General features: G+C 33.0%; 4 protein-coding genes across 4 annotated transcripts; 2 read left to right on the top strand and 2 right to left on the bottom strand.

Moving 5' to 3' along the window:
- Positions 1–281: 281 nt before the first annotated feature.
- On the bottom strand, positions 282–3,518 carry TRIADDRAFT_53057 (uncharacterized protein; the record flags this gene model as incomplete). Its single annotated transcript, XM_002109199.1, has 10 exons — positions 282–918; positions 1,021–1,173; positions 1,240–1,294; positions 1,409–1,471; positions 1,555–1,604; positions 1,712–1,749; positions 1,991–2,088; positions 2,519–2,612; positions 3,150–3,181; positions 3,455–3,518. The coding sequence occupies 10 exons, from the start codon at positions 3,516–3,518 to the stop codon at positions 282–284; spliced, it is 1,284 nt and encodes a 427-aa protein (XP_002109235.1).
- A 2,791-nt stretch (positions 3,519–6,309) lies between these two features.
- Positions 6,310–7,701, top strand: TRIADDRAFT_53056 (uncharacterized protein; the record flags this gene model as incomplete). Its single annotated transcript, XM_002109765.1, has 6 exons — positions 6,310–6,374; positions 6,576–6,681; positions 6,836–6,959; positions 7,039–7,134; positions 7,257–7,319; positions 7,679–7,701. 6 exons carry the CDS (start codon positions 6,310–6,312, stop codon positions 7,699–7,701), a joined length of 477 nt encoding a protein of 158 aa, XP_002109801.1.
- Positions 7,702–8,597: 896 nt separating this feature from the next.
- TRIADDRAFT_53055 (uncharacterized protein) lies at positions 8,598–10,563 on the top strand (the record flags this gene model as incomplete). The annotated part of the gene is made up of 12 exons (XM_002109764.1): positions 8,598–8,627; positions 8,694–8,753; positions 8,821–8,859; positions 8,947–9,009; positions 9,117–9,183; positions 9,350–9,424; positions 9,506–9,626; positions 9,699–9,800; positions 9,901–9,970; positions 10,091–10,132; positions 10,227–10,360; positions 10,461–10,563. 12 exons carry the CDS (start codon positions 8,598–8,600, stop codon positions 10,561–10,563), a joined length of 906 nt encoding a protein of 301 aa, XP_002109800.1.
- A 621-nt stretch (positions 10,564–11,184) lies between these two features.
- Positions 11,185–13,519, bottom strand: TRIADDRAFT_63616 (uncharacterized protein; the record flags this gene model as incomplete). The annotated part of the gene is made up of 11 exons (XM_002109198.1): positions 11,185–11,358; positions 11,452–11,589; positions 11,704–11,756; positions 11,881–12,067; positions 12,175–12,265; positions 12,337–12,422; positions 12,491–12,547; positions 12,697–12,744; positions 12,825–12,905; positions 13,136–13,214; positions 13,470–13,519. The coding sequence occupies 11 exons, from the start codon at positions 13,517–13,519 to the stop codon at positions 11,185–11,187; spliced, it is 1,044 nt and encodes a 347-aa protein (XP_002109234.1).
- Between the last annotated feature and the right edge of the window lie 104 nt (positions 13,520–13,623).

Raw genomic sequence — 13,623 nt, 5'->3', positions numbered from 1 at the left:
AGTCTATTAAGGTGCAATCGATTCAAGCAGTAATGCTCCGCTACTATATATTCAATATCATAACACAATATTTGTATTGAAATAAGCTAAATATTCAGTAATCGTCTTTTATTATAGTTATTAACGTATAGCAGCTTGACACCATAATTACTTGGTTAGTTATCAACGGTAACGTACTTTTCGAAAACTTCTAGACGGAAGAGCGAAATTAAAATAGTAGCACTAGAATATGCATTGCACTCTGCTAGGTAAAACAACGATGCCTTTATTCTAAAATGTATTTACAAAAGGCCTTGAATTTCCTTCATAAAGTCTGCATATGCTACATCTGTAGAAAACTTATTGGAATTTTTTGAGGACTGATTCAAGGTAGCTACAGGCATAGTAGAAATACTACTTTGGACTATTGGTTTCATCGCTTGCTGCTTTATAGCCTGATCTCTACGAACGCGTAGTGACAGTGGAACAAATTTTTTTACTTCAGATGTATTACTACGCAACTGAGGCTTAGCACTAATAGTTGCACTTGTTGAATTCTTTTTACAACTGAGGTCTATTGGTGCATCATCGGATCTATCAGTATTGCTAGTAGTAGATGGTTGAGGAGTTGCCGATTCTGGTAAAGTTAATGATGGTTGTGAATTTCTCATAAAAGTGGCCATTGGTGGAGGCATTCCAGGCCGTAATATATTAGTAGGTGGAGGTCCAGGAGGAGGGCCAGGCGGTAAGCGGTTTGGGAGACCTGGAGGTATTTGTGGCATGAATGGAGGCCGCGATAACGTCGCCAAGAAATGTGATGGCGGACCAGGAATAATTGTTGGGATTCTCCCAGCGTTATTATCGCTCAATTTGCTTGTTTTATCATCAAAGCTCAGTGGAAACTTACTGGATGGATCTCCTTGAACTTCATCGTAAACTCTGCATATATCATAAAAAGTATTCGTCAAAACGCCTTGCATAGCAATATTAATTGGGATACCGTATTATCGCTCAGCAAGATGAAATATATTACTCATATACTTATTTGATAGATCTTCATCGAGTGGGCTAGTACTATCACTGGAATCGCTACTAGAGCTCTCGTCGTCATCATCATTACTGTCATCATGATCTTCAGCGTCAGCACTTCTTACATTAGAAGCTTTGATATTCGTTTCGGTAGCTAGTTCATCACTAATGAAATAGGAATTTGAATATTAAAATGAGATAGATCTGTACTTTAATTATTGCTATAGTTACCTCAGCTCATATTCTTCTTCTGGTAAAGGAATATCATCAGAGAGCACGTCGTTATCTAAATGTTTACATATATGTGCATAATTTATGAAATTAAGTGCGATAGATCATACGTGACAGGCATTCCTTAGTAGCATTTTAAGAGTAAGAAAAATTTAAGTCTTCAATTTACCGGTTACTGTATCAGGAAGTGGAATATCATCTAAAGGAAGAGCCATTGCTTTGCGCTTAGATTCTTTTAAGTAAGGAAGTATCATTATATTACATATTAGTATCAAAAGAGCTACGCAAATTTTAAAAAAATCTTCCACAGCTTACCATAGCAATATATTACTTTCTTTCGCCGTTGTTCATATTCTAGTTCCATCCTGTAATGTATTCGAGTATGATAGCAATATACTGTAATTTCGATATCTATGAATTTCTTAAGTAACGCTAAAGTAATTCACAGAATCAAGTACAATGAACTCGTTACCTTTTGTACTCGTTATATCGGTCAGGGTCTTCCTTTTCCTGTAGGATGGCAGTCGATAGGTTAAAATTAAAATCGTACAATACATTGGCTAGCAAACAGCATTCTTTAAGTGCAAGGATTATGCACATAATACTCTATATGCCACCACCTAAAAGCTATAAATTTTTTACTGAAAATCTTTAGCACTTGCTATCGTCATAGCTATTTTCGCTATGTTTTTAATATTTCTGTCACTAGCTATTAATAATTTATTGATTATTATAGAGATAAGATACTAACGAACAGTTTTATAGTTTTATCAAAACACTCTTTCAATTTTCTCCTTTTCTCTTTTAATGGTTTATCGTTTGATGCAGCCGTCAGTCCAGCTTCTAATTCTATTAAAATGTAAAAAGATTGCTATAGCATTAGAAACACTAACGATAAGGATTTGCTCTATACATTTAAATAATTTGGCACTGAACGAAGGTGATTTTCATATAAGATATCGCAATTAACATCGTACTTCAATTTTAATTATCTATTAATTCATAAATTTTAATCGTAGAATGCAGCTTTATCTACATCAGTTAGTCATTTACACACAGTATTTATAGTAATCCTATACACAACGACTCAGTAGCTATACTATGCTACCGAAGTTCAGCATACTGAATCCTTAAATTCGTGAGTATACACAATGCGTGTCCTATGTAATTGAGCACCTTTCCAATAAATCTGCACACACAAGCTGGTACCCTATTTAATCTTTACAAACGCAGAAACCAGGGTTGTTCAGAAAATGACTACAATTTTGCAAGTACAAACCTTGTTGCTCCAGTTTTTCAATTTCTTCAAGTATACTTTTAGGGTTCCTACTCCTCAATACAGCTTCTCGCACAAATTTTCGTTGCTTCTTATTCTAGTAAAGCAGAATTACATCAGCTAGCTATCGCAGAATCATACTTAACTTAAACTATGATCAGCAAAACTGGTTTGTACTGTACATATAATTAAGAAGGAACGCCTTAAAAGGTGTAGGAAGTAAGTAACATATGTATGAATATGAAATGCACAAGCGCATGTACTAGCATTTCTACGAACTTCAGTGTAGATTGCAATATTAAGGATAAATAGGTAAATTCATGTATCTGTAATGAAAGTATGTATGTATAGTACAGTACAGTACTGTAGGTTGTACATTCAGCGTAAGTTTCATCACCATCGAGTTCTACGCCTCTCAAAATATAATTATTGCCTTATAGAGTCGTAGAATAATTTAAAGGACAGTGACAATGTATGATCATAAATGCATGTTTTTAATCTTGGCTAATGAGTAGACTGCACTGTGGCTAAATCTTTGCAGAAATTAAATGAATATGATTCGTGTGTTGCTTACTTTGGTAACTCACTACAATTTTCTTAAGTGCAATTTAGCTATTGTTATTACTTGTTATACCTTTTTTAACTCTTTTTTTCTCGCTTCTTTGCCTAATAAAAGCGTGAGATATGATTTTAAGCGAGAAAGCTCACAAAATTACTCATAATTATCAGAAAATTTTCCTCAAATTTTAACAAATAACCAATATATATCATATGAGCGTATATGATTACGATATATTATTGTTATAATACAATTAAACGTTCACTATACTGTAGCATAATTTGAAATACCAAGTAAAATCTAGCAAAGTGCCTCAATTAATTAACGTATTCGTATCAATTTTATGTTAATTTTAAGACTAGTCTCAAAAGAAATCTTACGCGCTTGATCAGTAGGATTCATGTAACGGCCGCCTTTAGTAGTTGATGTTGATCGTCGCCCCATTTTACTCGTATGATCTATTTTTCACTACTGCTGCTTAATTTAAAGAAATTACTAGAGATGCATTCAAGGAACAGCTAGAGTTCAGAACATTTAACAATTAACGAAATCTTACGAGATTACGCCCCTTCAACTGCAGCGTGAGTATCAGTGATAAATTTTACTCAATCTTGATCTGCTATTCAGTAAACGAAAGCGCCGTATTAATATTGAACTTAAAACTTAACATCTAATTAATTATAGTAACTGATGAGCATCGAAATGCGCTAACGAAGAAGAGAAATATCAATGCCGCGTTTGTACAGTACTGTATCTAGTCTACCATACCTAACTCTAGCGGTACTGTACTGTACATTCACTCAGACGTACAGTACTGTACTGTACAGTACTGTACTGCTACTGTAATGATCTCAGCTAATTGTTGTACAGTACTGTACTGTACAGTACTGTACAATACTGTACGGTTAGCCACAGTATAATGTACTGTGCGTTGTTTGTTTCGTACTGTACAGTACAGCATGCCAACTACTATACTGTACTGTGTACTGTAAATTACAGGTTCTCGGGTGTGGCGAGGTAATACTGTACAGTACAGTACAGTACTCAGTTTGGTTCTAGACCGTGATCAGATGTGCCCACAATACAGTATAGCCATAATCCTGCTTTATAGTCCTTTTTTATTCATTTCTTTTTACTTTAGGCAATACTGTACAGTACTGCAGCTGATCATTAGACGAGCGATAGAATACGGATGCATTTCTAGTATCTACTAAACGTTGGCTATCATTCTAAACTTTATTCAGGAATATCCATAACATTGTGATGGAGAATATTTCTATCCAGAAAATAGCTCTAGAGATTAAATTAAAACAGGTTAGGCAAATCCCCTTTCGAGAGCTATTGCTACGCCAGCTGATACAGCAACGCTATCTACGAATACCACAAATCTTAAATTTAACTAGAGTAAAATAGTATTATACAAAATGCTTATTCTCTCAGTAAATATCCTTTTGAAATTAGAGATAACTATAGTCAGTGCACAAGGTACAATAAAATCATTAACTGTAAATCGAGATCAAATTTGACGTTTGACAGTCAAGGAATATTTTAAAAATCTGATGATGAGATACTTTGACAATTCTCTCCTGTAATTAATCAGTATTAAGAAAAGAAAATCATATACTGTCACATTTTACTTTATCAAATCGCATGTATGAATAAGGTACTGTCCTTTTCACATAGGATTTGAATAGTTCCATTAGAAGACCAACTGCTACCATTTATTTACAGCGCTATGCATTGTAGCATACTGTAGTATTATTATGAGATAAAACGAATACATCCATGCTATATTTTATGTTTGTTTTATGTTGCTGTTAAGGTACAGTAAAATGTGATAGGTATATATTATGCAGATATATGATTTTCAGTCTGAGCGTTTTTAATGGTATAATCATTACATTATTTACACCTGACATCGTACTGTAATCAGGCCTGTAACAATGATATTGCTAACGGTGTCCCATCCTGGCTGCAATGAAATATTGTTATTCATAGTAATGCAATTTATGCTAGCCAAAACTAAAAATTTTAACTATATAATTCATAAGCTACTACAATCAGTTATCGGCTGGTGATCCACTGTAGGGATACTCCTACTTCCTAATTTTTAGGGAATCTGAATTACCTTTGGTGTACTGTATCGGAGTTTAACATTTCCATTTCCAAATTGATCAGATCACTAGGCATTATATTACCGTACCCCATTATTGATTTCTTCTTTCCGATATTTTAGTTATCATTATACAAGTAGATACACCTAGCTTGTAAGATTACTGTAAATCAATGGTATGATGTAGGTTATTTTAAGGTAATACTTTGTATTAAGAATTGATAATTAATTACTTAAAATAATACAGCTAAAGGATAACTTGCATATAGCAATATACAGTAATGTATAGTTTAATGCTGCCATGATATTTGTGTTACTTGTTATATTTTATTCGCTGGCAGCATACATCTGCAAGGGTAATTATTATTGTATTATTGCATGATTCCATTGAACAGGAAGAAGATGGATTATCGCTTTTAAAGGAAAGTCTTAGTAAAAGTGAACAACTGACTTTTGGAATGGTAAGATATGAAATCTTTTTGTAAGAAGTAAACTGGAGGCATTTCAGAAATAATTTTCATATAGTAAATCACACCAATTGAAAAAATTAGACTAAAAAATAAAATATAGAAACTATTAGTAGCTAGTAAATGCAGCATAAATAGAAAATATCTTATCCTTTGCTAATATCGACCTCTATTAGATTTATTTGTTAATGTAATGTTACATCTTGGATTCGAAGGATCTAAATTAGTATTTATATGAATAGCAACAATTTTATATATACTGTTTACTACTATCTCATCTTTTCGATTGTCTATAATTACACATATCTGAATTTTTCTCAGAATGGTATTTATAATTTTAGAATTTAATATAATACAACATTCATTGTAATAACAATACTATACTGTATATTGTAGATAACCATCCTTACTTCGATGGAAAGCCGCCTTCATAAACTTGAGGAAGCAATAACACCAGTTCATCAAGAAACAGAACATCTTACTTTACTGCAGGAGAGTATCATTACCATTTGTTTGAATATAACTTTTACTGCAGTTAATATGTTTACGAAGGGCATAAGTATGTAACTTTAATGACCTAAATATACGAGAAATACTAGATTTGTATGTGTTGATCAACCTTAACCAGCAGTAAGATATTGAAAAGGCGTCAACCATGACTGATAAGCTTATCAGTATACATCAAATTCCAGAAGAAGAAGAAAATAACGTTAAGAGGGGGTAAAATTATGTACTCCAAAGTTATCGATTTAAAGAGGAATTTCTTACTTAGATCTAAAAGGAAATGTTGCTCCGCTCTATACTACTGTTGAAAATTACGATAGTGTAACCCTAATATGAAATTGTGTATATGACCGTATATAATTATTAATACTGTGAATCAATGATTTAAAATTAACTAATATTATTGGCTTTCTATAGGCCATCCGACAACATAGATAGCTACTTGAGAAGCTTGGAAAAGTTACGAAAATGTGTCGAATTTTTCATGAAAAGCAAACCGGGAAGCCACGATTTGGAAAAATGTGTATGCCATTATGTACAGTAATAAATAAGAAATTTTCTGCATTTTCTACTACTGCATAACACTCTCCTACATTTAGATTGGAACGTCAATAGAATAAATTCCTTGATCTCAATATAAAGAAGCATTTTTATTCTTTCATTAAATTTTTCTATAGAAATCATTATTTATTGAAGGTGCTGATTATCTTAATCGAGAATTTCGTGTCATATTGATGCATAATTGTAAACCAGTAGCGCCTGCAAAATTGCAGGAGATAATAAATAGTCATTACGACTTAGGTAAATTGATTTACGCATTCTAAAATTCATTGGTTAACTGTAAAATCAAATAACCGATTTTCTTTACGATCACCCGCAGATGCAATATCCCTCAGTTCGCATGGATCACTGAATTCTCTAACATCAACTAACAGCATCGATGCGGTGCCTGAACTTGCAATTGAACATATATGTGGTAAGGACTTAGTAATTACCTAACGTCACTTTGCCTTTAAAGTTGTCATATTTAGAATTAAGTAAAAAATAAGCAATAGAAATCTTGAACAAACTAAACATTCATTTCTTGCAACTTATCAGAATCTGCTTTAGATAAATTGAGGCTTATCGCTAATTGGCTATCAGAGGTCGCTAGTAATGAAGGTACAAACAAAAGCTTTTTAAGCGTTAGTATATTATAATAGATAACATTTATTTAGGTAGTGCCTATTTTTAGGTTTTGTCGAAGCCTATTCCCAAGTCAGATCGGATATATTCGAGCGTTCATTGACTGTGTAATGTGTAGACAGACGATTTTATTTAGTAGTGCTTTGTCCGATATATTTGTTAATGATATTTATACCATTTCGCGATCAGATTAAAGGACCATATTCATAAAGCTACAAGTGTTACCATTACGGTATCGACTGTCGTAAGTAGCATCGTAAATTGATTTTACATAGCATTTGTAGTCATTATTGCAAGTGATTTTTAAGATCTAAAATTTTATTTTAATAACACAGGCAGGACAAAACAAGAAACTTAATTCGCGTCAGTATTAAGAAAAAATTCTTGAGATTTATGTAGGTTAAGTTTCTATAATAAATAATTGCGTTTTCATATATCCATAAATTAGTGACTATTGAAGCTGAAAGCAAAAAAAAGCATAAATCATCAGGGAAACGCAAGGAGTAAGAAATAGTCACCGATTTTGCTTCCTTCATTCTTCAAGCGTGTAATTGCAAGTTTTTTTATGCTAGATTAAAAAGAATGCCCTCATCTGCGTTTATACAATCGCCAGGTAGATAAACCTACACATTTGTTAATTTTATTTCATTAGCTGATATCAAAATCGGTTTAAGTGGAACAACTACATTTATAAAATGCTAAGCTATTGATATCAATCTAGCCATACGTAAGAATTCAACCGTACTGTCTTCAGAAGGTACCGGAGCGGGAGCTGAAGATTCTGTGTAATATTGAAATGTTTCTGATATAAATGGTGTCTCTTGTTTTATTTATTTTTGTTGTTGCTTCGATCTCATGCAGAAATCTAGAGCAAGCGTATATCTTTCCGCTACTATGCATTGCATTTGTGAAATTGTCACAGGTAATTGTGATAAAGTAGTTACCATGTTTAGATAATTTCACGGAATTGAATCAATCTCCTGCTATTTTAGACCGAAATGGAATTGACGAAGTCAGTTTTACCAAATAAATACTGGAGCTTAGCCTTCTCAAGTCTGCTGAAAAAGGCATTGATTTTCATTTGTGGAGAAGGCGAGGTATTGTACAACGTAATTATGCTATTAAATTGCCAATTACATAATAGAAATGGATGTTTGTCAGAAAATAGTTACGTCGGTGAGGAAGGTATGCATATCCAAGAATGAATACGCATCAATCTTGCATACGTGCCCAATATTAAGACACTTTAGAAATATGGCTTCCGATTATGAAGCAATCTTTAAGGTCAGTGGGACATTTAGCATGATTTAATACGGGAATGAAACTGCAATGACTTCCATTATTTTGTAGGCTCTTCCAAACTCAGCTCGCATGAAGTTAAAAAGTTTGATTTCTAGTTTCAAAGAGGCAGTAAGTATTGATCATTACATGGAATACCAATTTATTTAGTTGATGTAGGTTTGCTTCTGGTAATTAGGGTGGTAAAGGTCTGGAGGAATTTACTGCTAGTATAAAGGTATAATGCAGTAATAATTTGATTTGCTATCGTACGAATAAAAAATCAGCAGTCCCTACTTCAAATTACGTGTGTAAAACTTTTCAGAACGATCCGGATAAACAATCGAATCTACCAAAGGATGGCACCGTCCATGAGCTTACTAGCAATGTGAGATTTATTTTCATCATTATCGTTCATATTGCAAGTTCATACGTATATTATAGCAATATAAATATTCGAAGTATAACTGATTACTTTTTGATACTCTTTAATAGACGATAATATTCATGGAACATCTCATGGAATATTCAGAGATTGCTGGGGATATGCTCAATTATCAGAGTGAGTATTACATTACTATATAATGATTTGTCTGTAAAAAGCAGTATTTTTGCAAGTATCTGTAGTTACAAGACCGTATCAAAAGATGTCCTGTGCAGTGCCTTCCGCGTTTATTTTGCAAATTTTTTTGCAAATGGAACTGAAATGTTTTATATAATGCCTATAGCGACGGATTCTGCTGCACCATTATCTCAAGAGCTTGGGCACGGACAATGCAAGACTATTCTTGGATCGTATATAGGTTGAAAGCTCTTTTTAGCGATATTTACAGCCGTAATCAGTTTCATAAGGGATATTTCGCATTTTCTGTCTGCTATTGCAGCCAGAGTTCTCGGAGCATTAGGTCTTAATTTAGAAAGGAAAGCCAAGTGTTACGAAAATGTGGCTTTGCAAAGCATATTCTTGATGAACAACTACCATCATATAATAAAATCCTTAGAAAGGTCAATCCCATTCCTTGCTTAAAGATTTTAGCCATTAATGTGATATCTGAACCTTTAAATTCTGTCTATTAGATCTGGTCTTATTGAGTGGATAAACGCATTAGATGGCGAAATTACGCTTGAAGAACACTACAAAGCGCTCATTGCTAATCAACAACACAGTTATCAGAAATGGTAGGCCAAATAATTTGTTACTAACTTATACAAATACTCACATAGTACAACATTCAGTAAGAAAAAGAAATACATTGGGGTTAATTTTTTCCTAAATCAGTTGGAATAAGATTATTCAAAATCTAATTGAAGAAAATAAATCTTACCATAGCGGTTCGGATGATTCAAAGGTATATTTTGAATTTATAAGTCTTTATTCTTTGTCAAGTTTATACTTTTGCGTATTTTCTGCAGCTATTCAAAGGAAATTAAATCGCCATTTCTAAGATTTAGCATAACTGTATTTGTAGATGAGTAGAGGATCACGACAAATAATAAAAGATCGTTTTAAGGTAAATTATTGGCATTACAACTTTTCATGGATAGTCAGATTTCATCGCAATAACCGTTACGGCATTAATAACTAAGTGTATGTATTCACGATAGGCCTTTAATACCGGTTTCGAAGAAGTTCAGAGGATTCAGCAGCATTATTCAATACCTGATGAACAGTTGCGGAACAACATAAGAAAGGAAAATATTGATACTGTCGTACCATTATATGAGGCATTTCTCCAAAAGTACGTACAAATCTTATCGGAAACTTTTATTGGATTTAGTGTAATTTATTACATCACCACCTTCATTCAACTCTCTCATGTACAATTTTCATTAAAATAGGCACGGGAATAGCCAGTTTACCAAGAATCGCGACAAATACGTAAAGTATTCAGTACAAGATTTGGTAAATGCTCTTAGCACATTTTTTGATGTATCTGCTTAACGAGTTTAGATTTTTTTTATCGAATGTGTAAGTATAAAGGCTGATCTATCGACAATAAGTGATAATCAATTATTTCTATACGGTATTATCTGACAATACGGCATATCGTACTGACCCGGTTATAAATAAGATAACATGTTCCTTTATGGAGCATAGACTTGTAAAACTAATCCTGACGAAATTATAAAAGATTAAAACGCTAGTTTTATAGTAACTCAAACATACAATTTATAGTACTAGCTGTGTACGTCAAAGGTTATGTAATACAGCGCTTTGTATTTGTAAATTGGTTATATGTAGGATGTATGGCACCTTGCATCAGACATATTATATATATATTGCATTATTAAGTGGTATTTCTGTAGGGACTTATGAATCTTTTAGAAAGAAGTATGTAGTAAAGCATTTACTTCAATGTGCAATTCGAATAGATTGCAAAAATGTATAAATCGTATGCCGAAGCCAAGTGACAGTTTTAATGTAGTATGAATAGAAATTGCTATCATGTATAAGCCAACATCGATTTTATTTTAGACTGATAACCGTAATAATAAAATTAGTATCACCAATGATGTAATGTTGCAATTAACTTAATTCAAAACGTGCTTAAACAAGAGTAAGTTACAACGCATCAGATGATGTCAACTGTATAGTTTGTAAATTAAATAGCTGCATAGTAACAGCACTTAATAGTGCTGGAATAGCGTTATAGGCAGAAACATATTTGTCTAGCAAGTCAGCGATAGTATTCAAAAAATCTGTTTCTAGCAGATTAACTTTCCCTCCAGTTGCAATCTATAGACGATAAGGCATGAGAAATCATTAGACAATAGTCCGCAACTTTTTAAAAATTGAATAATAAAAACGTCAAGAAGAATAACATCGTACACTAAAAATGAGGTAATCGCCAGGATGTTCCGCATAAATAGATTGTAATTTGTATCTATTTTCGCCTATATCATCAATTCTATAGCCAGTCAAGATATAGCACGCTTCACGAAATACTTTTATCTTTTCTCTAACTATCTAAGGTATGTAATAATGAAAAATGCGGGTTATTACGAATTATATTCTCTAAAACATGGTAGAAGTTTTAGCTCGTAGAATACAGTAATAGTTTATAAGGAGTTATGCACCAACCTCTTTTAAGCGCTGATTAAATTTTTCTGCATTAGCTAGTTGTTCACGTAACTCTAACGTACACATACGACCATATAAGAATTTTCCAGTTAAGTTGTAATTGAGAAGATTTCGCTCAAATTAAACGTGTATTCCGTCAAGGATTTTTAAAGCCAAAAAAACTATATCAATATATACCTCGTATCTCTTTCTGTAAAATTTTTAAGTTAGAAGGGTTCGAAGATTCAGACCCCAGAATGATTTCTTTCAAACGGTCACATTCGCGTCGTAGCTGTTGTAATACCAGTTTTCGATTTTCAGCAGCTAAAAAAGCAGGGTTGTTGCGGAAGTGTATAATTTTGGTTGTTAATGGATCATAGTAGCCCTATAATTTCATAATTATTGAGACAGTCAAGTACAAATAACAATAGTCACTAACATGGTTAATAATTTAACCTAATTCTAAATTATACTATGTAGCTGTGAATATACCTGCAAGTGCTTCTTTTCTTTTATTCCTTCATAGCTTTCTTTTTCTTCTAACCACTCGACCTTTTCCCTTTCCAAGATTGCTAGCCGCTCCCTGCTTGTAAATGTTTGAGATAACATTACATTATTATGAAACTATCTTACAATTCGATGAACTTTGCTCACCTAATACTTCGCCAAGGCTCACGCAAAGCATCGTACTCGGTACTACTAGTATTACTTGGAGACTTCGTCTCCAGATGAACTGTTCTCTAAAATTATAATTACCGAAATAAGATTTGTGTATTTCCGAAGCTAAGATTAGGAACAAGAACAGTACCTCTTTAAGATCTCTGTTATCAATTCTTCTTAAAGTCCTCTGACTTTCAACTTCTGCCTGTAGTAAAGGGTATTCATGAAATCATTACGCAATGACCGTGTTAAGCACACCAATACCTCGAAAGTATCGTATTCTTCAAATTGATGCATTTCAATAATTAATATTACTATGTATTGAACTATTTAATGTGGCAGCATCGAACATACCTCCAACTGTTCGATACGCTTATAGCAAGCTTCTAAGTCTTTTTCTGTCTGTATGGTAATATTAGTTCAGGTAGCTGGATAGTCTATTATCAAATTACACTTGAAATGAACATTTAAGATCAACCAACCTTGAGTAGTTGAGAAGCAGCTTGGTCGCAGATATCATCCGCATTAAAGCTATTCAGCACATTCCTTATACCATCTCTTTCCTTAATGGTACAAAAAATTGACTTCAAGTATCAGGGTATTATATTTAATATATTTTAAGGAAGTTATATTGCCCTAATAAATTCTGCATACTTTCGTCACGAATAACAGTCTTTTCTCTAATCGCTTTATGGACTCAGCTTGTAGTTCAACCTTTTCCTAAAGATTTTAGCACTGTTTAACAAGACTTAAGAGCTTGAATGTAGACATATTTTAAAATTTTGCGCAATACCTTGAAAGCAAGTAAGTCCTTTTGAGCAGTAGCTAATTTAGTAACTAACGCTTCGTATGCAGTATTTTGCTGACTAGCCCTGTAGATAGACTATATTTAGATTTACGGCTTTAAGTGTCTTAATCAGTCAATGAGATAATAACAGACTTGCTATTGAGTTCTCCGTTCGATTCCAGCAACAAAGAATTTTTACGCCGTAGATCGCTTACAGTTCCAATAAGACAATCAGGGGATCTTATGAAAGAAAAATGTACATGTAGATACGAAATTCTGTAATAATAAATAAGCTAGTACATAGCTTGACCATAATGGTTATTAATTTGTTTACGCTTACATTGGTTTACTGTTCTCGTCGATGGCTTTCCATTTACTAAACGCAGCCATGTATTCCTGACAAAAATAGAGAAACGCAGGTTTTGACAAAATATTGCAAATAAGAAAAAATGTATTTATATTTTCTATAAACACATTTATTAAACATGTACTAG

Source organism: Trichoplax adhaerens, genomic scaffold (assembly GCF_000150275.1).
Source record: "Trichoplax adhaerens TRIADscaffold_2 genomic scaffold, whole genome shotgun sequence".
Taxonomy (NCBI): Eukaryota; Metazoa; Placozoa; class Uniplacotomia; order Trichoplacea; family Trichoplacidae; genus Trichoplax; species Trichoplax adhaerens.
Note: the sequence above shows the minus strand (reverse complement) of the source record. Positions and strands in the feature narration are given on the sequence as shown.